The sequence below is a fragment of the Alnus glutinosa genome, chromosome 1 (assembly GCF_958979055.1).
Source record: "Alnus glutinosa chromosome 1, dhAlnGlut1.1, whole genome shotgun sequence".
In the NCBI taxonomy this organism is placed as follows: domain Eukaryota; kingdom Viridiplantae; phylum Streptophyta; class Magnoliopsida; order Fagales; family Betulaceae; genus Alnus; species Alnus glutinosa.
Window position 1 is genome coordinate 13540700 of NC_084886.1, and position 27974 is coordinate 13568673.

At 36.6% G+C, this 27974-nt stretch overlaps 4 protein-coding genes across 4 annotated transcripts; all 4 read right to left on the bottom strand.

The window, feature by feature from the left end:
- Positions 1-8775: 8775 nt before the first annotated feature.
- Positions 8776-9923, bottom strand: LOC133872737 (protein FAR1-RELATED SEQUENCE 5-like). The gene is made up of 2 exons (XM_062310363.1): positions 9635-9923; positions 8776-9479 (listed from the first exon to the last, which is right to left on the bottom strand). The coding sequence occupies exons 1-2, from the start codon at positions 9921-9923 to the stop codon at positions 8776-8778; spliced, it is 993 nt and encodes a 330-aa protein (XP_062166347.1).
- Positions 9924-14602: 4679 nt separating this feature from the next.
- On the bottom strand, positions 14603-15754 carry LOC133858697 (metalloendoproteinase 2-MMP-like). Its single transcript, XM_062294169.1, has one exon. It carries the CDS (start codon positions 15724-15726, stop codon positions 14776-14778), a length of 951 nt encoding a protein of 316 aa, XP_062150153.1. The 5' UTR covers positions 15727-15754; the 3' UTR covers positions 14603-14775.
- Positions 15755-18202: 2448 nt separating this feature from the next.
- On the bottom strand, positions 18203-19438 carry LOC133858643 (metalloendoproteinase 2-MMP-like). The gene has a single exon (XM_062294115.1). It carries the CDS (start codon positions 19394-19396, stop codon positions 18449-18451), a length of 948 nt encoding a protein of 315 aa, XP_062150099.1. The 5' UTR covers positions 19397-19438; the 3' UTR covers positions 18203-18448.
- Positions 19439-24291: 4853 nt separating this feature from the next.
- On the bottom strand, positions 24292-25548 carry LOC133858586 (metalloendoproteinase 3-MMP-like). The gene has a single exon (XM_062294065.1). The coding sequence runs from the start codon at positions 25507-25509 to the stop codon at positions 24562-24564; it is 948 nt and encodes a 315-aa protein (XP_062150049.1). The 5' UTR covers positions 25510-25548; the 3' UTR covers positions 24292-24561.
- Positions 25549-27974: the final 2426 nt, after the last annotated feature.

A 27974-nucleotide genomic window follows, 5' to 3' on the forward strand; every position in this document is an offset into this window, starting at 1 on the left:
AAGGATCACGAACGATCGATTAAGATCTTTGCAATATCTAATCCGGGCGTTTATTTGAAATGAATAGTCCAAAACATGATAACATATAAAAGAGAAAATGAGTGTCATGCAAGCCATGGAAGGGACTATTCGAAGCGGCCGAATCATCTCTTTTGATCACTTTCAAAATGGCTATTAATTAAGGTAGGGTTAAATCACCCTGATATACCGTGACTTGGACGCCACCCATTTTTTCTCTAATTATGTTTTGTCAAATTCTAAGGTATTGAATCCCGTGCATGCATTCGGTATAAGGGTTGCCGGCAAATATATATGAGCACTGCTATGCTGAAGCAAAATTTCCGGAATTCTTCCGGAAATTTTGCTTCAGCCAAGTATTACCCAATATATATATATATATATATATATATATATATATATATATGGATGGAGCAAAAGTAACTGAAATTAATCTCACGGTTTACTTGTGAATATGATCTGAAAAAAAAAAAAAAAGAAAAAGAAAGAAAAAGAAGAAGAAGATATTAATGAGCCCTATCTCTACAGATCGAGGGATACCAGACAATTGCAAACATCGATGGTAAGTACCCCCCACCCCCATACGTGGGTTCACCCCTGGTTATTGTAAATAAAATATTCTATTATATAAATTTTTTAAATGACGTGTTAAGATATGCGACATCATTAACACTGATAAATACAACATTAAATCCTTACTATGACTAAAATGGAGAGGATTTGATTATCCTATGTTATTATTTTTACTTATGAGAAAAATTAAATTTAGTAGTTAAATTTTGACCCGATTTTAATCTAGTCCCTAAATTTTTAATTTTGACAATTACGTATTTAAGTTTTCCTTTAGTTTTAAATAAGTTTCTTCATCAATTAATTAACGGTATGCCATATCAGGCAAATCAATTAATGTCACGTGCTTCTTGTTCAAAACTTCATGTGCCAATTGTACGTGGCAAGTGGCACATTTATTTTAAATTGCTAATATACCCTAAATTAAAAATTATAACAATGAAAATCAACCTAGGATGAGGTGACAATAAAAATCAATATTTGAATTAACAATGACTTTGTCAAGAAGAATCAATTATTGATTTTCATTGTTACATCATCTAAATTGTATGATAATAATATTATAATCTACTAAATATCATTTCTCTTTGGGTATTCATAATCATAACAATAGGATTTAAACTCACCTTATTCCAAACTATATGTTACTGCAAACTCAAAACAAATGTAGTGAATCATCACAGATTCAAAAACCCACTTAAAGCACTTACAATGTCATCTTCATAATTTATCCAAATCTAACTTTAAAAATTATTTTTTATTGATTTAGATAGTCACTTTTTAAAACTATTAAAAAACAGAGTCTTTAAATGTTTATACTTTAAATAAATATTATATTTTAATCACAAAAGTAATTGTCTTGAATACATTTGTGGTGCGGGTGCCCAAAAAAAGAGAGAAGAGGTTCGCGAGGATTGCAAAAAAGTAGTATTAAAATAATTATAATTTTTTTTTTTTGGCTCTTTAAATGTAAAGAAAAAATGATAAACGTTAAGTTTAACATTTGCTAAAGAGTTTGTTATATGGGGAATTGTATAAATTTTGTTAATTTTTTTTTTTAAAAATAAAATTAAATATAAAGAGGCCATTGTGACTGCTCTTTAACCTGTCAAGAAGAAACCAAATCGGAAGGGCAATAGATTTGGTAAATTTGGGCATAAATCAGAATTTTGTTGGCAAAAGATGAAGTAGCTAATAAGAGTAAAATAGTTTTTTTTTTTTTTTTTTTTTTTTTTTTTTTTTTTTAATATTTAAATAATTAAAAAAAGGGCAAGTGACAGAGTCATTCTGATAGGAGTAAAAAATTGGGATTCACCATCATACTCTGTGTCCTCTGGTGGTCAGCGTGCCCCTAGCTGTCTTTATGCACCGGCACGTGGTGTTCAGCACCCGACAACAGCCTTCCCCCCTCGTCGGCTAGCGGTGGTTTTAGGCGGATCCGGTATTCTCCTGTTGGCGGCTCCCCTCCCCTCTCCTCTCCTAACCAAACCTCTGATGTTGGTTTTATTTATTTATTTTTTTTTTCAGTTGCAGTTTTCCGACCATCTTATGTGTCGTTGGCGTGGTGTTTTTTTTTTTTTTTTTTTGTGCGATCTTCTTCACATGCTTTGTTGATGCCAGATTTATTGTCGAATGTTTTTTCTTTGGTTAGATCCGTAGGCTGCCTCTTTGATGCATGGATATTATTGGATTTTTTTTGCTTTTTAGCGTAGATCAGCCCTCTTTTAATTTTAGTAGTGGTGCATTTTTGTTAAAAGTGGCTTCCAATGTATATGTTCTTGTAATCTTTAGGTGTTTTTAAGTAGTTTGCTCCTAAATTCGAAATTAGTTCTGATTTTGTATTTAGGGAGTCTTTGCACACCTTAATTGCTTTAATTGGACCTTTGGGTCCCCTTTTTAATGAATGCAGGTACTCTTTGTTAATAAAAAATAATAAATAAAAAAAATGGGGATTCGAATATGCTTAGTAAAAAGTAAGAGCTGAGATGAGATTCAATGAGGGACGAAATTGGGATTTTAGGTGTTGGGACAAAATAAAATGAATATATATATATATAATAAAATTAGTTTTAAACTCTTAAATAACTGCGGCATTAAAAAGTTTGACAGAGAAAAAAGTTTTAGAGAGAGAGAGAGAGAGTTAAAGGGGCTGGTTTTTTGTCTAGGAGGCTCCACGCCTCCCTCCTCCTGATAGTGAGTTTCCTCCAAGTCCTCTAAGGCTTTGGAGGTTTTTTGTTCCTTCTTGGAATGACTTAGTGGAGGTTAGGTATCCCCCAATCATTAGGGCTACGGTGTTTTTGTTCCTCTTGGGTTAAATCCAGTGGTGGTTGTTGTTTCCTAACAAAAGACTTCACGGGACGAATGTGTTGGGGAGTAGCTTTCTGGTGTGTCTTAGGCAAAGTTTCTGACAGTGCTCTTTTGGTTTTGTTTCGTTGAAGTCAGATATACAAACTTCGGTTAGGTCTTTCAAGACACACGCCTCTCCACGATGGTCGTTGGCTTCTTCTGGTCCAACAACCCCTAGCCACGGCCGTATTGGCCTCTCCTGTTCGGCGAGTGGCCAGCACGTGCTAGGGAGGTCACTCCTTGGACCGGCGCGTAAAGGTCACAGCCTGTCTTCCAGAACGTGGATGGTGGTTATTTGGTGGTTCTAGCGGTCGGCTGCTACAGAGGATGGTCCCCGATAGTGGTCGTGTTCTACACGCGCTGTTGCCAGTGGTGGCATTTCTCGACGCCAGTTCCGTTTTGGTTTCTGTTTTTGGGGAGTAGCTTTTTGGTGTGTCTTAGGCAAAGTTTCTGACAGTGCTCTTTTGGTTTTGTTTCGTTGAAGTCAGATATACAAACTTCGGCTAGGTCTATCAAGACACACGCCTCTCCACGATGGTTGTTGGCTTCTTCTGGTCCAGCAACCCCTAGCCATGGCCGTATTGGCCTTTCTTGTTCGGCGAGTGGCCAACACATGCCAGGGAGGTCACTCCTTGGACCGGCGCGTAAAGGTCACAGCCTGTCTTCCAGAACGTGGATGGTGGTTATTTGGTGGTTCTAGCGGTCGGCTGCTACAGAGGATGGTCCCCGATAGTGGCCGTGTTCTACACGCGCTGTTGCCAGTGATGGCATTTCTCGACGCCAGTTCCGTTTTGGTTTCTGTTTTTGGGTTTTTTTGTTTTTATTTTATCTGTTCACAATCTGCCTTTGTGATGCTCAAATATTACAAGACTGTTTATTGGCATAGGTGCTAGATCTGCCATCTTTTATTTGTTGATTGTGCTTAAATGTAAACAGTGGCTTAATGTTGTTCATGTAATATTTGTGTTTCGTTTAGGTTATTGTTTTAAGTTATATTTATCTGGCTTAGAGTGTAGGGAGTTTTGTACCTTTATTCTTTGTAATTTGCCATTGGTAATATATGATAGCATATACTATTTGTTAAAAAAATAAATAATAACTGCTGCATTCTAAACTCTTAAATAAATGCATAGGTGCTGTATTTTTTTGGCCACCTAAACCAAAATCTCACATTTATCAAATTTTCTTTAAACCAAACCTTATCATATTTTTAGTGAAGCAGATGTTTGATGAATTTTATATTGACGTCGTTTAAGGGGTGGGGAACGCCTTCTTCCTCTAAAAAATTAGCAAAACCCATTAAATCGCAGACCTGAAACTCATAAGAAAAACTCAATTTTGTAACACAAAAATATCAAAACTTTTTAATGGGTGTCAATGAGAATAGAGAATAGAAACATGGGTATTGATCTATACAGGGGTAGAAGGAGGGGGTCGAGAGGGGTCAAATGCCCTCCTTCACCTCCCAAAAATCCCCATTACTTTTGGTAAAAAAAATTTTGGATGCCTTAGGTTGCCCACCCTCAATCATTCGTCAGTGAACAAATCTTTTCCAAGAGAAGCGGGATTTACAACTGATTGACATGATTTCTTTATATTCTGTCGTTTGGATAATTAGGTTAGAGTCCAAACCAATATTGAAGAAGACAAGGTTGAAGAAGAAGTCTTATTTTGATTGACAAAACGGACCGTATAATCTTATTTTTGTATACCAAAATGAGCCGTTTTATTAATGTTGAGAGATGCTAGCTTGTTTAACCGTTGAAGGCTTTAGCGTAGGAAAAAAGAAAACATTTTAAGGCTTGAAGCTAAACGCGACAGATCAAGATGTCCTCAATTTTTTTAAATATTTGAGATTCTCAAATTGTTAAATCTTAGCTATACTTTACTTGTAACAGTTCACAATGCGCCAACTGTCCACATGAAATAAATGCTAAAACATTTATTGATACCACTTTTTGTTGATAACATTTATTTTATGTGGACAGCTGATATATTGTGAACCGTTAAATATAAAGCATAGCTAGAATTTAACAGTTTAAAAATCTCACATGTTTAAGAAATTTGTGAAAATGTCAAACGCGACACCTGCGAGCCATTTTGACAAAAGTCAAAAACTCTGAAAGCATGAAATAAACGACGACTTTTCTTCATATTTGTTGATAAAAGATACAAACGGCACACACAAGAAGGCTTGCATCTTGACTTGTGTTTTTCTTTTCCTCGTTCAAGGACAACGCGGGAATGAGGATAAGTTTTGACACCCATTAAAAAGTTATGATATTTTTGTGCTGAAAAATGAAAATTGAGTTTTTCTTATGGGTTTCAAATCTGAAATTTAATGGGTTTTGCCTTTAGATGTTTTTCTTTGTTCAGTGAGATGTAGGAGTGAGTGCTAATTTTATGGTGGGTTCTTTTTATTTTTGTGTATTTTGACTTCTGATAGATGAGATCCAATTGGATCATATATGAGGGATTGGGAAATCAGGTGGGCAAGACAAGAGCATGCTTAATCTGGGTCATAAATAAAATCCATCAAACGTCTGCTTCACTTAAAAAAAAAAACGGCTACGTTTGATTTAAATAAAATTTGGTTAAATCTGACCCTTCATTTTTTTTTTTTTACAAGAAACGTGATGTTTATGTAGCCCCCCCCCCCTGCCCCCCGGCAGAACGAGGGTCCGTTGTAGTTATAAATACAACTTCATGTTCATATCCCAAGCACGGATCCGGCTTCAGTGCTGTAGTTTTAAACTACAGCACATCTGCCATAGAAAAATGGAGCGCCAGATCTATTTAAACAAAACTAATCGTTTCACTTAAGTGAAACAAAACTGATGCTAATGTGCAAGAAACGTCCGTTTGAAGAAGTTCCACTCCTTTGAGTTTGCGTCTTGACTTTGGTGAGAGGAAGGCAAAAATGGAGGCATCGGACGAACATCCCTGCGTACCCACAAATCTAAAGCTGCCAGGTTTTGTGCCATGTTTCCTTTCACAGTACCGCCTTTGTTTCTTCGATGGGTCTGTCGACAAAGATGAATGAGAAGAAACATCTCTACAATTAGAATAGCTTGTCTTTTTGGAAACCAAATTGCTTGGACTGGCGGCGACTGCAATCCAAGAGGCCATACGCTCAGTCCTTAGAGGAGAGCTTCAGCGTCAGCATTCTATTGTGGTGGAATTTGTTGTAAGCTTTAGATTGTTGCTTTTTATTTTTCTTTGAGGGTTTGTTTGGTTGCGGAGAAAATGTAGGAAAATATGGGGGAGAAAAAAGGTTTGCAGTTTAATTTCCATGAGTTTTTTTTAAGCTTCTTTGAAATTGTGAATGGGAAATGGGTCTAGATGGAGTGAGAGCTTGTTTCTGGGTATGAGCTAGAGTGAGGAATTATCAATGAGGGTTATGTGAAATTTGTATTTGTCAAAGTCAGGCATGCAAGGAATCGTGGTTTCTTGTGAGTTTCCCAAATGGGTTTGAGCTAAAGGGAGGAACTTTTATGTTAGTTTTTGTGCTATTTGATATTGGGTATGTGTGATTGGATTCACATTGAGTGCTAGCAGCTGCTGACAAGTTTGACATTGCAAAATAGTTTGATGGGAAAAAGGATGAGTTTGATTTGCTGCAAATTTCAATTAAGAAGAGAACAATGGTTTTTCATTTTTTTAATTAAATTAAAATCTTATGCTTCCATTGGGTTTCTATAGGAAGGGTTCTGCTTTTCCTGAATTATGTGCTAAAATGATTTATTTCTTCCAAGTTTGTAAGTTTGGTGAGGATAAGCTGGATCCGCCACCATATGCCTATGAATTTGCCATTAAAGGACAGGTTCACAACCTTTCTTAGATGCATTACTGCTGTACTTCTTCTATGCAATGCTTTTCTTGGGTATTATTTACATAAATATTTTTTTTTTTTGTTCTTCCCTTGAGGTGGTGGTGTTGGATTTTGCAAGACAGACAAAGAGTAATGGATATACTAGTTGCTGCTTCAGCATGAAATATTCATGATGAAGAATCTATTCACCATCATTATCCTCCACAATCACAAAAAATGGCTCCACATATCCATGAACTTTGTCCTCCCACTGAAAGTCTGGTGTTATTGTCAGCTCAACCCTCAAAACAGTGCCAGTAATTGGTTGAACATGTGCTACTAGGTTAAGTTTGGGGAATTGGTGGATGAATTTATGGAGCTGTATTTGAGTTGTACAAATTTGTTATTGTGTTAGTCTTGTATATATATAGAACATGCAATGTAATTCAGAATCACTTCAATACAACATAGAACTTTTCTCCCAAACTTCTCTTCTCTTTCTCTCATATCGCTAGATTTCTTGCATTTCATTGTTCATTCTGAAATTGATTAGAACCTATTTACAAAATAGTAAGAAGCTTGGTTGCTGATCTAGAAGAGACTAGCAAAGATTGGGTGAAGAGAGTCATAGCTCATAAGTAGCCTGAGCATGGGAAAATATTAATTTAAAAAATTAGCCTCATATCCGGTTCCATTTGCACACTCAGAAGTGTATTACCAAAAGAAAGAGCAATACATCATAAGTTCTACCCACAGACATCAAACATTGATCGTTCTTGTAATTCAGATCACAAAAGATCTAACCACTGCAATCCATTGTGGCAAACATACATGCTACAATCTATTCCAACTGAAGATTGGGGAAGAAATTCCAAGGAGTCGTGTCATGGATGTTCAAACTTGTAAGGAGACTTGATTTGCTCTCGGTATCCTACAATTAAAATGAAGAGAGAATTAATATAATCATTATCACTAGCATTGTATATGCCTTCATTTAAATGAAGAAAGAATGGTACTTGATGTAGTGAGGTAGGGTAAAGACTACAAGGGTCATTAGCACTTGCAAAATGAGGCGTGTACAAATCCTATGTCATATATTACTAATCAATAATTGTATGCAAATGATTAGAACTATCTAAAACAAAAAACAAACAAGAAAAATGTGAAAGATTGGTACCTGATCTGAATGACATGATGATAGAAGATTAGAACTATCAGCTCCATGCATAGATGAAGTTGTACATTGGCCCTATTTCAGTTACACTCTAATCAATAAATGAAGCTTTTATTAAATAAATAATATGTATAAATGTGAAAAAAAAAAAGAAAAGTTGTCAAACTATTACTTGTAAATACTGATTTGCTTGCGAGGGATGATTGTTGATATTTTTCTTCTTCTTTTTAGCCACTTCAAAACAACTTTTGAACCGTTGCTTTCCCTTACAACCTTGCTTCTTTTTTAGGCCTATAGCACTTATGTCTGTCGTCTCATCTAATGGATTTTCTAGAGAATGATCAACTTGGTAAAGATTGGATTTCCTTCTCACGACATCTTCAATCTTTTTGCTCAACTCAGTATAGTTTTCCAATGCTATCTTGTATCCTTCTTCATATTCAACTGCTCGACTGATAAGCTTGACATACAAGGGGCACAAGGACTTGTATCGATTTGTGACTTTTAAATTGGTGTCTATTATTATTTCATGTCCATTGAAGTCTTGCACAATCTCATTCCTTGCATTTTTTGTCTATCTCTTAAGAATGTAATTCTTAGGAAGTACCTTGATGATCACAACATCAAGAATTTTTAAAGTATGACCACATAAAATTCCACATCTTTCAAACTTTCTGCAACTACATGAAACATTGTTTTCTAAAGAGTTCCAAATGACTGTATAATCTTTAGGCTTACCATATATTGTTACTATATATTCATGAGAAGAGTTTCTTTCGATATGCTTCTTGACAAAAGCTCCTTGGAACTCTTCATATTGCTTTTGAAACTTCAAGAATGGTTGAGACGTATAAATCTATGCTGCTTGTATCAACATAGGTGACTTCATCTTAATTTTTGGTAACTTTTGCCTTAAATTATACTCTGCCAACAATTCCTTGTAGTGCTTATCATTAAGTAATCTTTCAAAATGTGTGAAGAACTTTACAATATCATAATCTGATTGTAAATAATCATTCAAGTCAGCATTCAAACTTTCACTCAATTGTGTCGAAGTTATTCCTGCAGAAAAAGACATCTTAACATATGCCTTAGCCCATTTATCTTTCACTTCAAATAAACGTTGTAGCCAAGAATTATCATATACATTGTGCTTATGAAGTATATCATTCCAAGCACTAAGAAACTCCTCTTCCTCTTCCCAAACTTTAAAACATGCATTGAGATCACTTCTAAACCCATTCTCACCTCTTAATAAATGACCAACATGTTTCAAAGCATTTTGCATTAAATGCCACGTACACAATTGATGGTAAGTATCAGGCATCACTAATGAGATAGCTTTTGCCATTGCTGGATCTTGATCAGTAAAGATTGTATTTGGCTTCTTCCCCAACATCACCTCAAAGAAAGTTTCAAACAACCATTGGAAGGACTCTATAGTTTCATCGTATAGAAGTGCAGCCCCAAATATCACAACCTCTCTATGATGATTAAACCCAACAAACATTGCAAGCGGTCGATACTCCTTATTAGTTCTGTATGTCGCATCAAAAGAAACTATATCACCAAATAACTTATAATCAATAATCATTTGTGGATCTGCCCAAAAAATATTTGTTATCTGTTCTGCAGCATCCAACACTACTGCAGAATAAAAGGAAGAATTCTCTCGCTTTGCTTTTGAAAGTATCTAAGTAAACTCCCAGCTTCACCATATTTCAGCTCTCGTTGTCGTTTGTTGTGAAGGTAGTTCTTTTGATCTTGCTTAGTGTAACCAAGAACATCTTTCCCACTGGCTTGCCTGCCCATGAACTCATATGAATCTTTTAATTTTATACCACTAGCCTCAGCCAAATCAATTTCTAATTCTTGTGCTTTTGAGATCTTTTGTTGTGATGGCATCATGTGAGCGCATTGTGGAACATGAAGAGCATGATTATGACTGAGCTCAAGACTATGTACATAATATTTCCCCTTTTTTTTATCAACTCGAATTTTCATGTGCGCTTGGCAACCTGTTCTTGTTTCAGCTCGGTCATATGTTTTTTGACCATCTCTCTCCCATTCGTGTCGAAATCCCTCTTTACAATATACAAATTTTCTTGAAGTCACTACGCCATCTACCTTTCTTTTATTACCTCAGTCTTTACGAATACTAAATCCATAATTTCGTCCATACTCATTATAGAAGTCGTACGCTTCTTTTTCAGAACCAAACTCAGTGCCAAGCTTTGGAGTATAATCAATAACCACATTTTGATCATTGTTCTTGTTCGTCTCCTCCATATAACTATTCAAAAGATAAATTAAAATGTGTAAGAATCTAGAAGTCTTGTTAGAACATGCTAGAATATTAATTAATGAAGTGAACGATGCTAGTTGTTTACAAATCTGGTTGTAATCAAATTACTAAAAACCAATGGGTTTGCTCACAAACAAAGGAACCATTTTTTTTTTTTTTTTTTTTTATGTTGCCAATTTTTATTTATTTGTTTCTATTTGAAACTAGTAAAATCGTTGATAGCAAGACAATGATACTGGCAGCATACAAAATATGCAGAAACAAAATCTGCAAAACTGAAAACTGCCACAAACATCATGAAGATGACTTTAGTCAGTGAGGTTTCCACTTCTTTTTTATTTTCATAAGAAAAATAGGAAAACAGAGGATGTTACTTATGTGTACAGGCTCTATGCTAAAGTTTCTTCCAAAAAAAATAATCAAGTATACAATGAGTAAAAGAATCATGTAAAACAAAATAATCAAGTATACAGTGAGAAGCCTCTTGCCAAAACTAAAAACCGATAACCCGATACTAAAATTTGTATAGCCCATTGAATCTTTGCATAAACTCCGATTCAGCTCATAATTTTTTTTCCTTTCAAAAACAAATACACCCCTTTCACAACCAAACTAATTCTTTCACACAATACCATCTCAAAAAGAAATCTGTTTTACTTTCAAAAACAAAAAGAAATTCCAAAATGATAAACCCAATACACAAAACATAAACTAACCTGCCATGGGAGTCTTGGAAGACCTCTGTAGCTGAAAGCATAGGGTCCATTTTAGCATGTATTCAGATTCTACAGATTCAAAAAGAAGTTGATATATATTAGCCGACCCTTAGAAAGCACAGGTTCACTTAAGCTGGATAAACAATGCGAGGCACTCCAAAATATTATGCTTCCGATCATAATACTGCAGTCAAGCAACACTGTCGTTCCTCATTCCTGCGCTGTTTCTTGTTTCAAGCAAAACTGTCATTCCTCCTTCGTTAAACGGCGTAAGTAGAAAACGTTAGCCACGTTTTATTTTTCAGTTTTGTTCAATAAGTTAAACGGCTATGTTTTGTTTAAACAGATCTAGGCCCTCCATTTTTCTACAGCAGATGTGCTGTAGAAGTCGGATTCCCAAGCACACCTCTGCTTCCTCCGGACGATGTGTTGTTCTCGTCCGGACGCTATCTTTGGTAAGGCAAGTCGTGCAGTAGAAGTGCAACCGTCCGGATACTACGGCAACACTGTTCGGACGCGGCCTTGTTATGGAAGCTTTCAGCGCTACTTTGGAAAGGCGGTTCTAGTTAACTGTCCAGACGCTCGGTTAAGCCGTCCGGACGCCCTCCAGTATTTTTTTTCATAACTTTCTGCTCAACTATCGGATTGGGATGAAATTGGTGTCATTGGAAAGCTAACGAAAAATGATACAACATGACCATCTGGACAGTCAAGAGAAATGTCTAGAAGGACAAGAAAAACGTCCAGACCCGCGCACCGAGATTCTGAATCAGTGTTGGAATAGGATTTGTAAAGCCTATATAAAGAGGGCTCTAGGCATGCATTATGTACATAATTCAATATTGAATTCTATTAGCTTTGAGAGGGTGTTTAGAGAGAATCGAAGATCCGCTAGCTCTCAAGCTGTTGCTGGTGTGTGCTCCTTGTTCGTGTGAAGTCTATCTTAAGGGTCGGCCCTAAGGTAAAGGAATCCATTAAAAACCCCTTAAGGTGGAAGATCTGGTTGGGAAGCGTTCACGATGTGCTTCGTGTTAAAGTTAGAGGTATGACTACTGCATAAGGGTATGTGAGTACGAGTGTCTTGTAACTAGCTTTGTTTTTGGATAGTGGATTTCTTGAGTTTGGCTGCCCCGGAATGGTTTTTCTCTTTACAGAATTTTTACTTCGTACAAATATCTTGTCTTATTTAAATTCCGCATTTGAGATATTTTTTTGCACACAAACACACACACTTAGTTAAAATTAGAAGTCAATAATTATTTTCAATCACTTTGGTCACTTTTGATGTCTAAACAACTTAACATAGTTTTTTAACGTTGTTCGGATATAATGATGGCATATAAAATAGGTTGGTTGCATGACCACATATTTTTATATGGGAATCACTACGACATTTATATAGTTAATGCCTAGAATATCCTTAAACTAAGATAGGCATTATAACAGCATTAGTATGCTAAAAATGTAATACTTTTTGTACAAAAATGGATATAGTAATCTCATTAGTTTAAATAACAGTATAATATTTTTAAAAACACATGGGCGGCATAACGGCCTTATAAAATTTGGACAGAATAACGGCATTAGTGTAACTAATGCTTAAAAACATTTTTATAATTTTGGGCAGCGTAATGACGTTTTTATAAAATATTAAAATAACTTGGGCATCATAACGATGTATTTTGTAAATAAATATACCCCTTAAAAAACATAGGCTTAAAATACTCTTTTAAGCACATATTAAACTTTAAATAACCTAATAACTTTAAAATTACAAAACTAAAACCAAAGCTTTAGGGACTTACCAAAACACCTCAAAATATGGTTGAGATATTTTGAGAACTCCAAGCATATAAAATAAGAACCGGCCGAGAGAACAGAGAGAGGGGAAGAGTTTTCTATTTCCTTTGTAACCATGCAGGCCGAGAGAGAGAAGGAGAGGATTTTGAGAGCTTTTCTTTACTTGCTTACAAAAAAAGTGAGTTGAAACATGAGAGGGCTTTGTTAAACAACCTTGTTGGCTGAGTGAGAGACAGAGAGAGAGAGTTTTAAAGTGCTTTTCCTCTTGTTTTAAGAAGGAAGTGAACTGCTAGAAAAATACCCAAGACTTACACTACTGCTTCTAGCCGAGAGAAAGAGAAGGAAAGTTTTCTGTTTTTCTTTGTTGTTGCAAGCCGAGAGAAAAAGAAGAAGGAATAGAGCTTCTACTGCCTTTCTGTTGCTGCTCAGATTTACAAAGAACTGAGAGAGAAACAGAGAAAAGAAGAAGAATAGAGAATGAGAGCTTGCTGTTTTCTTTCAAAAGAGAGGTGCAGAGACGTTGGGTGAATGCCTTCTATATATAGAAGTGTTGAAAGGTTAGGATCATTTGAGGTTAAATGATCAAGGGCTGGGGAAGATGCAAGTGGGCATTGAGCTGTCTAGTGAGTCATGCATGCAATGATTGGTTCTACAAAAATCGGAGGATAGTTGTTCGGTGAAGTTAATCCTTTGTAGTTGTATGTTGCTCGAGAGCTACATTTTAGGCATCGAGTGCAACTGCGATCGAGCGCCACATTCTGTGGATCAAGCACAGCTCGAATTGAGCGTCAATCTGTGGGGATCGAGTGCCACTGCGGATCGATCACCAATCTTGTGGAACGATCGTTAGCTCGGATTGATAGCCAACCTGTGGATCAATCTCCACCTCAGACCGATATATATATATATATATATATATATATATATATATATATATATATATATATATATATATATATATATATATATATATATATATACACACATATATGGTTGCAATATAATTTTAAATGATCATTTTGGGCATTACAGTTCGTGGTGGGGACCACGATCGTTCTTGAGAAAAAATTCCTAGTGGGAATTGGGAACGTTCCTGGTTCGGTCAACTCAAGAAAAAGTCAAACAATCCCAATTTCATAATTAGGACCTAATTATCCTTGATAATTATATGAGGCACTATAGATTAAGGTGGTTCGGCCTATGGTCTACATCCACATGTAAAAGCCTTATAGGCTACATCTTTTCTTCATATTTGATTTGAGTACAAGACTTTATTTATAGAGCTTTATATGTGATTTGAATAATTTCAAATACAAACATATCCCTTAGATTATGGTTAACAAATCTCTTAATCTACTATAATCAAATCATCTAAATCATTTGATTTATGAGTTACAAATCGACATTTATCACAAATGATTTCTATCCTTTAACACTCACGACCATGAAGGCCGTGGATGCCGGCTACCACGAGAACCAAACTAGCTCCATGAAACTAGGCCATGGTCAGGGCCATAGAGGCTGGACCTCCATAGCTACCCTTTTTTGGTTAAATAAATAATAATGTCTCTGTGATAAATATAATTAACATCCACAACTATATTATAAAAGAAAACTCTTGTTTGGAAATATTTACATTTTTTCATAATTCTAAAACGGTAAATTATATGAGTGTAATATAAAGAACACCAAATAACCCAATAAAATTAAGGCCATTCATTTTTTGCAAAGATGAACGAGCAACAAAACCAAACTTCAAAAAATCCATATTACAATAGAAACAAGCGTCATTGTTTCAATATATCTGAAGAAAAATTACATTAATTGAAGCAAAAGTTATTTTTTTTTATTTATTTTTGAACTTTTTATTTTAACTATATATATAAGGCTAAATTGCTCTCTCTCTCTCTCTCTCTGATTTTGCAAAATAGCCTACTCTCATGAGCATTATCGATCCTAGCTACTTTATTTTATAAATGGCGGGAACACTTTATTCTAAATCCTTGGACATACATTAATTATTCCTGCTCAAACATTATATATATAAGGCTTTAATTCCTTGAATATCATCTGTATGCAAACCTTTGGCCGCTCCTTCAGGAATGTACGCGTACATAATAGCTCCCTCAACTTCGCTGTGATCGAGTCCAAGAAGGTGCCCAATTTCATGCAAGGCAACTGTCTGCAAGTCAAATGCACCTGGCGTCACGCCCACACTCCATGACTCATCAGCATCATAATGGAATCTCCCGTCAGTTGGAGCAAAAGCATGAGCCAAGATGCCTTCGGTTCCATCAAAAGGGTACCCGTCTCCATGATCGCCACGATGAAAACCAATTTTAATATCCGCGTTTGAGACGCCTTGAGCCTGTGAGAAGGTGAAGTGTGTGCGTGAGGCCCATGTCTGAAAGGCTTGTGCAACGGGGTTCATGGCTGCGGTTGGGGTGCCAGAGAGAAATCCATAAGTGAGGTGATACTTGGAGGGCGGCCACTTTGGACTTCTGGGGAAGAAAGAATAGTGAGAGATGGTATGCAATGAACCATGGCCGTTGTGATGCCCCTTCTTTCCCGGACGCATCCAATTTGTACCATTGACGATGTCTGCCACGCCGCAACGAGGCATCATCATCTTTGATACTGTTTTGTCATCCAAAGTGCCACTCGCATTGAGATGGTAATTGAGTTGGTAAGTTTTGATGGCCGATTCCAAGAGTTCGTCGAAATCATCATCGTTGGCATGGGTGTTATTTTTGGAATGGCTATAGCTTAGATAACCAAATTTTTCGAGGAATTTTTTGAGGTTGTGGATGCCTTTGATCTTATCACCCTTGTGACATCCCTGAAGGTGCTTGAGAAACTCGAAGGGTGAAGATTTTTTGTCATGCGACTTTGGTGAAGTTGCATGAGAAAGGAGAGGGAGGAGGAGGAGGAGGAGGAGGAGGAGGAGGGGAGTCAATGAGAGGAGAGAAAAAGCTTTGAAAGCCATGGTTGCTAGGGTTTGTAACGAAGCTAGCTCTAGCACTTGTTGGATGTTGCAAAAATCTCTTAGTCTCGAGGCTTTTTATAGTGGTGAGGACGTTGTGAAGGCAGATTGATTTTTCTTTTGTGAGTCTGTCGATGCATACAGAGATTGATAGTTTACCTGGAAGTTGCTTAATATTTAGACCCCAATTAAGTATTAGCGTTGACGTGCAATATTTAGACCAAGTATTAGCTAAACTGAACAAGACTGACTACAGCAAGAAGTCCTGCACGGCAAATGGGTCTTGGATTGGACTCCATTCCACGCATTATGATTGAAGCATTATATATATATGGAAAAAAATAGAATAAACATACAATATTATATATATATATATAGCTCAATTTCCATAGTTTGGAGAAATTATGTTCTCGAACCCCAATAAAAAAAGAAGAAGAAGAAAGCAAACGCTAAACAGTACTCCTCATGATCGATCTTAATTAAATAATTAGTCTCCTTAAGTTGGAACTCTGAATAGCATTAGGCTCCTTCCACATGCGCGCAAAGTTCAACAGGGAGAGAGTAGAAAATGGTTTTGCACCGTACTTAATTGACCATATTGAAGGCAGGCTTTCTAGAATGCAAACTTTTCTATTTTACAAAACGCTGGTTGTTATAACTCTGAAAATGGTTCGGAATGACTAAAGAAAATCAAAACTCCGTATAATTTAAGTTTCAATTGCTTTTATATATATTCTGCTCTCCCTGCGTGGAGTCGTTGGTCCTTAATTAGGTTCTGTACGTTTGTTTTTGCCCTTGGTAATTAACCTTTTGTGAGGCTCTTTCTTTGTCTTTTAGCTCTTTTATTATTCTTTTCTCATGATTCTTTCGAATTTTATGAGAAAGTTAGAGACATGCAGAAGGAAATTATTGCTTTATAAATTATAACAAAGTTCATAAAACAGAGAATAGGAACAGAATTAGGAGATTTTCAAGCCTAAATGACCATTAGTTGGCCTAGTACCATCGTATAAGATTTTCTGTATTTTTCCAATTTTATCAGATGCTTTAAAGGAAATATAAAATATAAATTTTAAGGAAAGAGAACAAGAAAAAATCTAAACGAGGACAATAGAAAATTGATAATTAATGACTTAAGTGCTTTGATATGAATTACTTGGATGAATCCACATGTTGGAGGAAAATATATTGAGGTTCTCATGTTTCAGCTCTCTCTCTCTCTCTCTTTGTGGTACGGGGTACAACACCTTCCCCTCCTTACATTCTGTGACCATTAATTAGCAGCTTCTCAATGTCTACCACCTAGTTGTCAGCGTCCGGCCATCGGGTTTCGACCCCATCAAAATAGGTACTGGCTTCTCTCCATTTCTTCTCAATATCTACCAACTAGTTGTTGGCGTCCATCGGGTTTCAACCCCATCAAAATAAGTAACGGATCCTCCCCATTTCATTTAGAGGAGCCAGTCCCAGCTTATAAAAACAAGGGGCAAAATTGTGGAACAATTAATTACGAGAAAAGATCAACAAAAAGCCTTTTCTACTCTCTGAATTTTGGCGCATGTGGAAGCATATCAAAACTATTCTATTTTTTTAGCGTTGTTTGTGTGTGCTTGTAATTTTATGTAGATGCATAGATATCTGTGTTTGAACCAGATTATGGTCCTAATTAATGCCGTTCAGAGCTCCTAAAAGAGACTAGACTCCAATTTTTAACTTCGTAATTTTAAAACTCCAACGTATGTACTTTAGACCAATTCCGATCCAAGATATTTTAGAGTACTCATTTAGATTGGAGGTCCATACATACTGCATGGGCCATGACCATAGACCATGGTGGTCTATGGGATCAACCTCCACAGTCATGGAGGCTACCGCGAGAACCAAACTCCATGAAACTAGGCCATGGTCAGGGCTATATATAGATATTCGACCTCCATAGGCAACTTTTTTGGTTAAATAATATATATAATAATAATAATAATAATAATAATAATAATAATAATAATAATAAATAAAAAAAAAAAAGGAAATCCAAAAAAAAAAAAAAAAATGGTTTAGAGCCCCACAACCCTAGAAGTACTCCATATTTATTGTATGGGCATAAAACTCCATGGTCCAGCTGACCATCTTTGAAATTTCATTGAATATATCTGCATACGTTAACACAGTCGGGCGACGACTTTAATTATAGAGCTCTCTGGAAGTTCACTTGAATTCTCAACATAAACAATAGTCATGGAGCTCTCAGGTGTCCACTAGAACAACCAAAATAAGCACGTCAAGGTGATTCTAATAATGAATCTCTTGGGTGTGAACTCGAACAACCAGCATAATTACGGCAATGTAAATTAAAAGAATATTATAGCTAGTAAAGAACACCAAAGTAAGAACCCAATAATTAGAGGCCATTCATAATTTTTGCAAAGATGAATGAGTAAGCCGAAAATCAATGTTCAAAAATTCATTATAAGATTCCACAATATTCATATTACAATAGAAACATGCGTCATTGTTACAATATGAAGAAAAAGTACATTAATTGAAGCAAAAGTACAATTTTTTATTAACAATATATATAAGGCTAATCTCTCTCTCTCTCTTTCTCTCTTGGTAAAATATATAGCTTACTCTCATGAGCATCATCGATCCGAGCTACTTTATTTTATAAATGGTGGGATCGGAACACTTTATTCTAAATCCTTAGACATACATTAATTATTCCTTCTCAAACGCTATATAAGGCTTTAATTCCTTGAATATCGTCAGCATGCAGACCTTTGCTCACTCCTGCAGAGATGCTAGCGTACATGATAGCTCCCTCAACTTCGCTATGCCCGAGTCCAAGAAGGTGCCCAATTTCATGCAAGGCAACTGTCTGCAAGTTAAATGCACCTTGCCTCACACCCACACTCCATGACTCATCTGCATCATAATGGAATCTCCCGTCAGTTGGGGCAAAAGCATGAGCCAGGATGCCACCGGTTCCATCAAAAGGGTTCCCGTCTCCGTGATTCCCACGATGAAAACCAATTTTAATATCCGCGTTTGAAACGCCTTGAGCCTGTGAGAAGGAGAAGTGTGTGCGTGAGGCCCATGTCTGGAAGGCTTGTGCAACGGGGTTCATGGCTGCGGTTGGGGTGCCAGAGAGAAATCCATAAGTGAGGTGATACTTGGAGGGCGGCCACTTTGGACTGTTGCGGAAGAAAGAATAGTGAGAGACGGTATGCAATGAGCCATGGACGTTGTGATGCCCCTTCTTTCCCGGACGCATCCAATTTGTACCATTGACGATGTCTGCCACGCCGCAGCGAGGCATCATCATCTTTGATACTGTTTTGTCATCCAAAGTGCCGCTCGCATTGAGATGGTAATTGAGTTGGTAAGTTTTGATGGCCGATTCCAAGAGCTCGTCGAAATCGTCGTCGTTGGCATAGGTGTTATTTTTGGAATGGCTATAGCTTAGATAACCAAATTTTTCGAGGTATTTTTTGAGGTCGTTGATGCCTTTGATCTTATCACCCTTGTGACATCCCTGAAGGTGCTTGAGAAACTCGAAGGGTGAAGATTTTTTGTCATGCGACTTTGGTGAAGTTGCATGAGAAAGGAGAGGGAGGAGGAGGAGGACGAGGAGGAGGGGAGTCAATGAGAGGAGAGAGAAAGGTTTGAAATCCATGGTTGCTATGGTCTGTAACGAAGCTATAGCTCTAGCACTTGTTGGATGTTGCAAAAGTCTCTTAGTCTCGAGGCTTTTTATAGTGGTGAGGACGTTGTGAAAGCAGATTGATTTTTCTTTTGCTAGAATTCGAGATTGATAGTTTTTCCGGAAGTTGCGCAATATTTAGAGGAAGTATTAATTATATTAGCGTTGACGCGCGTATAGACTGAACAAGACTGACTCCAGGAAGAAGTCCTGTACAACAAATGGGTCTTGGTTTAGATTCCATTCTACGCATTAAGATTGAAGCATTAGTTTAATTTCCACACTTCGGAGAAATTATATATATTCTCGAACTTAATTAAATAATGAAACACTCCAAGAAGAAGAAAGCAAACGCTAAACAGTACTCCTCATGATCTTAATTAAATGATTAGTCTCCTTAATTTGGAACTCTGAATAGCATTAGACTCCTTCCACATGCGCGCAAAGTTCAACAGGGAGAGAGTAGATAGAAAATGGTTTTGCACCGTACTTAATTGACCATATTAGTTATAGGCAGGCTTTCTAGAATGCAAACTTTTCTATTTTACAAAACGCTGGTTGTTATAACTCTGAAAATGGTTCGGAATGACTAAAGAAAATCAAAACTCCGTATAATTTAAGTTTCAATTGCTTTTATATATATTCTGCTCTCCCTGCGTGGAGTCGTTGGTCCTAATTAGGTTCTGTACGTTTGTTTTGGCCCTTGGTAATTAACCTTTTGTGAGGCTCTTTCTTTGTCTTAGGAGATTTTCAAGCCTAAATGACCATTAGTTGGCTACCATCGTATAAGATTTTCTGTATTTTTCCAATTTTATCAGATGCTTTAAAGGAAATATAAAATTGTAAGGAAAGAGAACAAGAAAAAATCTAAACGAGGACAATAGAAAATTGATAATTAAGGACTTAAGTGCTTTGATATGAATTACATGGATGAATCCACATGTTGGAGGAAAATATATTTAGGTTCTCATGTTTTAGCTCTCTCTCTCTCTCTCTCTCTCTCTCTCTTTGTGGTACGGGGTACAACGCCTTCTCCTCCTTCGTACATTCTGTGACCATTAATTAGCAGCTTCTCAATATCTACCAACTAGTTGTTAGTGTCCATCAGGTTTTGTCCCCATCAAAATAGGGATCGGCTCCTCTCCATTTCTTCTTAATAGCTACCAACTGGTTGTTGGCGTCCATCGGGTTTTGACCCCATCAAAATAGGAAACGGATCCTCCAGCCCCATTTATTTAGAGGAACCAGTCCCTTATAAAACAATGGATAAAATTGTCATTTCATTTTTTTGGACAATTTTACCAATTGTTTTATAAGGGACCGGCTTCTCTCCATTTCATTTGAAAAAAAAAAAAGAATCCATTTGCATCAAAATAAGGGAAATGATGGGCGCAATTTTTTATTTTTATTTATTTTTACTGAGATGGGTGCATAAATTCTTGAATGAGCAACCTCTCTCCTCCTTCCGGTGCTCTTCTCTTCAAGCCCCTTCCACACAGTGGCCAGTTGGTTCATCGCTCCCAATACTTGCATGGTGTCCACATTTTCTCGATTATTTGGGATTGGATTCTCGACATTTGCGTTCCTCTCTTCACCGTTATCGTTTCCCAGAGCTTGGACTCGAAGTCTTCGCGAGGATCATAATCGTCTATAATTATTTGTCTAAATTTAAGTAAATTTAGACAGGTGATTGTGAGATATCACTTATGAGACTCACCTGATCCGATAATTTGTTGGGCAACCAAATTTTTATTTGGTCAAGTGAGTCTCATAAGTGATCACTCACAATCACCTGTCCGAATTCTCTCAAATTCGGGCGAATAATTGTAGACGATCATAATTCGTAACGGCAACATTATTTGTAATAAAGTGGTAGTTATTTTCAATATATGAAAACTCCCTGAAATTTCGCTCTACCCCATAACCTACCGCTAACTCTACTATTGAACATGCCTCTTCTGGACAAATCATTACGGCCACATGCAGCAGATATCCTTTATATTCTCTAAACATTAGGTAAGCTACAATGCTACCCAATGCATTAGATTGTACTTTGGCTTCCATATCCATTATTTTAACACAAAATATTATTTTTTTCTCTCTCCTCTCCATTCTATTTTCCTTTTGTTGGGAATTGTATTGAGATTTTGTAAAAAATGTGAAAGTACGTAGGGAACTTGCATTTTGTAAAGAAATAATATTTCAATGGTACATGAAAATATAATATATATATATATATATATTAATGATACAGGAAAAGATGAGGAAAGCTATTATGGAATGTATTTTGATAGGGAAGCAAAAAGTTATTTTATTCCTAAATTTATGAAAAGTCAAAAGGAAACTGCTGAGAGTGCTCTAACACATGCATGGTTCAGGTTAATTTGAGACTTTGAAGATCTTGACGTGTATAAAACGGAAAAAGACCAATTTAATTGAGTGTAGATTTTAATCGTTTCCTTGACATGTTATGAAGACAATGGTCCACTAAAAGAGCAAATTCAACAATAGTTCATACACTTAATTTATGAAGAGATTTAGGGGAAGGAAATAGGGCATGACCTTACACTTTAGTGTGTATTAGGTGTTTGTTTTCTTACATTTGCACATAAATGTTTTCATAAAATTTTGATTTGATTTGTTTATGATACATGCTCGTACTTTCAGTCAGAGCATCTCCAGCAATAGTAGCAAAAATCGCTACTGAAAAAGTACAAACTTTTACTTCAGTTATTTCTTTTATACACACTTCAACAGATTTTATATTCTACTATCTATTTGATTTAAATATTATTTTTTATTGTTTTATTTTTTCTATCTCTCTCTCTCTCTCTCTCTCTCTCCCCACAAGCTTTCAACCTCCATTGCTCCATTTAGATGATCCATCAGCCACCCTCTTGCTCAATCAAAGAAACTCTAGCAATTTTACCCACATGTACAGCTTGCATGCAATCACTACTTGTTCTGATATCCTTATCGGTTTACTCTGGTTAGCATTTCTTCTTAAAGCCCGGCACTCATCACTCTTCAAAACTAGCCTACCAAGCCTTCTTCAGCCGCTGCGCAGCTGCAACAGACGCCTTCGAGGATATTCTCTGAATATCCCTAGCCGAGAAGAATCAGTTGTCGAAGCCCAAGGCATCATCGTGCCAGCGATGAAATCTGCTGATTCTTCCAAGCCGGAGATCATGCCGCGATCGAAACTTTGAACAAGTTGAAACTCAAGGAGGTTTCGATTGAGAGGCAGCTCCAAGCGTCGTCAGTGGTAGCGAGGGCTTACTCAATAGAGAATCGTTCCATCAAGCGGTGGTGAACAGGCTGGAATGACGTTTGCTCTATATTTCGCCATTTAAATTCAATAGAAAAAAGGGTTGTGACTCAAGAACAGATCTATGATGAAGATTGGAGCCAGAGATCAAAAAAGCAGAGGCAAGTGGACTTGGGTTGGGAGAGAGTGAAGGGAGAGAGAATTAAAATACCTATTCTAGTGTTTATAGTGGGCAAAATAGCCTATTCACTGTAGCAAAAATTATAAAATACCTATTCTATTGGAGATGAAAAAAGGCTCATAATAGCTATATTTAACTATTATGAACCCTTTAACTACTCTGTTGGAATTTCACTTAAGCGTCTGAATCCTATTATCTTTTTACCATTTTCTCATTCTAGAATATATATATATATATATATAGAGAGAGAGAGAGAGAGAGAGAGAGGGAGAAGTAATTATTCTGTGTATGTGTAATATGAATCGAATATCATTTTCCATATTATGACTTGTAACAAATGCCATAAACTGCAGCTAAGGTTGGCTATATAAGTTTGTATGGTGCCTTCTACATAGTTGTTTGTGTTCCTACGCTCTAGTCAATTTTTATTCTCATTGTTTCAAGGATTTCAGTAGTATGTTGTTTTTGTTTGTCCCAGTCCCTTGCCATTATCAATTGAAAAAAAAAAAAATAAATAATAGTGTGAATTGTTTCCTGCTTAAAGCCAGAGAGGGTTTAGGAAACACTGAGGGAATTTGTTGCAAGTAATTTTTTTTAAGAGTTTTCCTTACATTTAGAGAATGAAATGAGACTTAAGAAAGTTGTTGGTAGTGCTCTTATGATGTCCAGATGCACTCCACTCTTCATAATTATCCGGATCTCATAGGTGAAACTATCTCTAGCTTTGGGAGCACTAGTCCCCCCCAATTAATTTTTTTGTACTAAGAAATCTTTCTTTCTTTCTTTCATTTTTTTTTTTCAGTTTTGTTTCCCTCATCTAAAATCATGGTTCCGCCCCTACCATGAGAACCAAACTCCATGAAACTAGGCCATATCAGCCTTATAGAGATTCGACCTCCATAGGCAACCTTTTTGGTTAAATAAATAATAGAAATAATATGAAAATATTATTATGTCTATGATTAAAAAAAAAATTATAAAGAAAACCAAAACAAAAAAAAAAAAATTGGTTTAGAGTCCCACAACCATAGAAGTACCCCATATTGTATGGGCATAAACCTCTATAGTCCAGTTGACGATGCTCTTTGAAATTTCATTGAATATATCCGCATACGTTAGTACAGTCGGGCGACGGCTCTAGTTATGGAGCTCTCTGGAAGTTCACTAGAATTCTCAACATAACCAATAGTCATGGAGCTCTCGGGTGTCCACTAGAACAATCAAAGTAAGCACGTCTAGGTGATTCTAATAATGAATCTCTCGGGTGTGAACTCGAACAACCACCATAATTACGGCCAGGTAAATTAAAAGAATGTTATAGCCAGTAAAGAACACCAAATTAAGAACCCAATAATTAAAGGCCATTCATAATTTTTGCAAAGATCGAAGAACGAGTAAGCAGAAAAGCAAAGTTCCAAAATTCATTATAAGATTCCACAATATCCATATTACAATAAAAACAGGCGTTCTTGTTACAATATATATGAAGAAAAAGTACATTAATTGAAGCAAAAGTACAATTTTTTATTAACTATATATATAAGGCTAATTAATCTCTCTCTCTTTCTCTCTTGGTAAAATATATAGCTTACTTTCACGAGCATCATCGATCCTAGCTACTTTATTTTATAAATGGTGGGATCGGAACACTTTATTCTAAATCCTTAGACATATATTAATTATTCCTTCTCAAACGTTATATAAGGCTTTAATTCCTTGAATATCGTCAGCATGCAGACCTTTGCTCACTCCTGCAGAGATGCTAGCGTACATGATAGCTCCCTCAACTTCGCTATGCCCGAGTCCAAGAAGGTGACCAATTTCATGCAAGGCAACTGTCTGCAAGTCAAATGCACCTGGCCTCACACCCACACTCCATGACTCATCTGCATCATAATGGAATCTCCCGTCAGTTGGAGCAAAAGCATGAGCCAGGATGCCACCGGTTCCATCAAAAGGGTTCCCGTCTCCGTGATTCCCACGATGAAAACCAATTTTAATATCCGCGTTTGAAACGCCTTGAGCCTGTGAGAAGGAGAAGTGTGTGCGTGAGGCCCATGTCTGGAAGGCTTGTGCAACGGGGTTCATGGCTGCGGTTGGGGTGCCAGAGAGAAATCCATAAGTGAGGTGATACTTGGAGGGCGGCCACTTTGGACTGTTGCGGAAGAAAGAATAGTGAGAGACGGTATGCAATGAGCCATGGCCGTTGTGATGCCCCTTCTTTCCCGGACGCATCCAATTTGTACCATTGACGATGTCTGCCACGCCGCAACGAGGCATCATCATCTTTGATACTGTTTTGTCATCCAAAGTGCCACTCGCATTGAGATGGTAATTGAGTTGGTAAGTTTTGATGGCTGATTCCAAGAGCTCGTCGAAATCGTCGTCGTTGGCATGGGTGTTTTTTTTGGAATGGCTATAGCTTAGATAACCAAATTTTTCGAGGTATTTTTTGAGGTCGTGGATGCCTTTGATCTTATCACCCTTGTGACATCCCTGAAGGTGCTTGAGAAACTCGAAGGGTGAAGATTTTTTGTCATGCGACTTTGGTGAAGTTGCATGAGAAAGGAGAGGGAGGAAGACGAGGACGAGGAGGAGGGGAGTCAATGAGAGGAGAGAAAAAGCTTTGAAAGCCATGGTTGCTATGGTTTGTAATGACGCTAGCTCTAGCTAGCACTTGTTGGACGTTGCAAAAATCTCTTAGTTTTGAGGCTTTTTATAGTGGTGAGGACGTTGTGAAAGCGGATTGATTTTTCCTTTTCTAGAATTCGAGATTGATAGTTTTCCTGGTAGTTGCGCAATATTTAGATGAAGTATTAATTATATTAGCGTTGACGCGCGTATAGACTAAGATTACCACGCTAGACTGAACAAGACTGACTCCCGGAAGAAGTCCTGCACAGCAAATGGGTCTTGGTTTGGATTCCATTCCACGCATTAAGATTGAATCATTATATATTTGTAGTTTCATTTCCACAGTTTGGAGAAATTATATTCTCGAATCCCAATAAAAAAAAAGAAGAAGAAGAAAGCAAACGCTAAACAGTACTCCTCATGATCTTAATTAAATAATTGGTCCCCTTAATTTGGAACTCTGAATTGTGACGATCCTTATATATATATATATATATATATATATATATATATACAAAACGCAAAACGAGTCATCGTAGTGGTACGACTACGTATCGCCCAACCAATATAGGCACATGCCCATAACATTCACCTGTTATACAGAGTTACATCTACAGCGGAATAAATCATGATACCATCAAACAAGTGGAAAAGCATAACTATAAACATACCTGTTATCTATACAAATGTGAACCATAACACAAGTATATCTGTTTAAAGTTTAACTACATAAAACTATTACAAAATTATGGCTTATACAAAATAATATGTGACACACACGTCACAAGCCATATACAAAAGTACTAAAAAATAAGGACACCATAGTCCTTTCCCACTACGACTGTCGATACGGGCTTCAATCGTAGTAACCCAAATAGTGTGCTACCGGATCATCATTCGCCTCAGGAGTACCTGCAATCACAGGAATATCATCTACACGATTGTTGTGGCATCCACATCCGCATAAGTGAAATGATGAGTTCATTGCCTTAGCATGAAACACACTAAGACCTCAGTGGTATAAAACTAACTGAGTTTTCATAAAGAACCAACCTTTCTTTTATATTTAGTCGTGCGAGCACTAGATTAGCCTCAATTTACCAATGGCAAATGCAGCAAACACCGACTATTCAGAAAACATTTAAAACATACTATATAGCTGATGAAATATGTAGAAGTTCCAGTCATCCTTCCTTGGAAGTTTCTACATATAGACCCCTCTATAATAATATTTTTCATCGGTCGCTCAAACGAACGTGCACACGATCACTCCATCACAGATATCACGTATACACATAAGTCTTAAGCAAGAAACATGGCATCTTACTCTTCCATACTAGGATAACATCCTTCAACAAAATACTCGCAACACCATCTCTAATCGTATTTCAACTTCGTGCCTTGAACGTCAGTAGATCATGTGAACACTAGAGTTAAATTCAATTATGCTAACACGTCGTTCCTGAAGAACAATAACAGTCAACCTTCTTACTCATAAACATGCCATTACTCGCACCTGGGTAGTCATGTATCCATGTACTTTCAAGTTCAATGTATGACATCTTAACATATGCAACCATCCGATAGAAATATACATAAGATCTTTTCCATTAAGACTCTTATGATACTGATATGCTGCTGATACTGATATGCTGTTGATACTGTTATGCTGCTGATATTGTTATGCTGTTAATACTGATACTGCTGGGGTATGTATGCTCTATACTACATGCTCTATGTTCTGTGCTTGACCGGTATATATTTCATTACTATATCATGCTATAAAATCATGCAATTGCTAAATCACGTTCTCTTCAAACTAAACAAACCCAACATTTTATCAATCACTTTGAAGACATTCAAAACATAGTTTCTTCATAAAACTTGAACAGTTTCAACATGACATGTTCTCAAACTCAAAACATAGTTTCATAAAATGTAAACAGTTTCAACATGACATGTTCTCAACAATTTGCATAATTTAAATTCCAACAGCAGAATATAACACTTTAAATCAATTCAATACTTTTCACTCTTGCACTATTTCTTAAACATCATTGATATAGTTTAAACATAATCAAAACTAATCAAATCACCTCAAAGCATATAATTCATCATATGGTTGGTTCAGTTTCATAAACAATATATATTTTTATCAATCTATTACATATAAAAATATATATTTTTCTCAGTGAGTAGGATACCCACCTCAGATCGCTTGTACTCCCAGTATCCAAACGACTCTAAGCTCAACCGCAATGTGCCGCAAAAATTCACCAAGTAGTGACCAAATACTTGGGATGCTCCTGACAACTCCAAACCACGCCAAACCTCAAAACGTTCGTTCAAAACGAAGATCGGGCTTCGAGGATTACATTATCGAAGTCAGATCTAAGATTGGACGGTTGGATTTCAAGATATCACGGTTTTTAGGTGAAAAACCGTAGGAAATAGAGAAGAAAACCGAA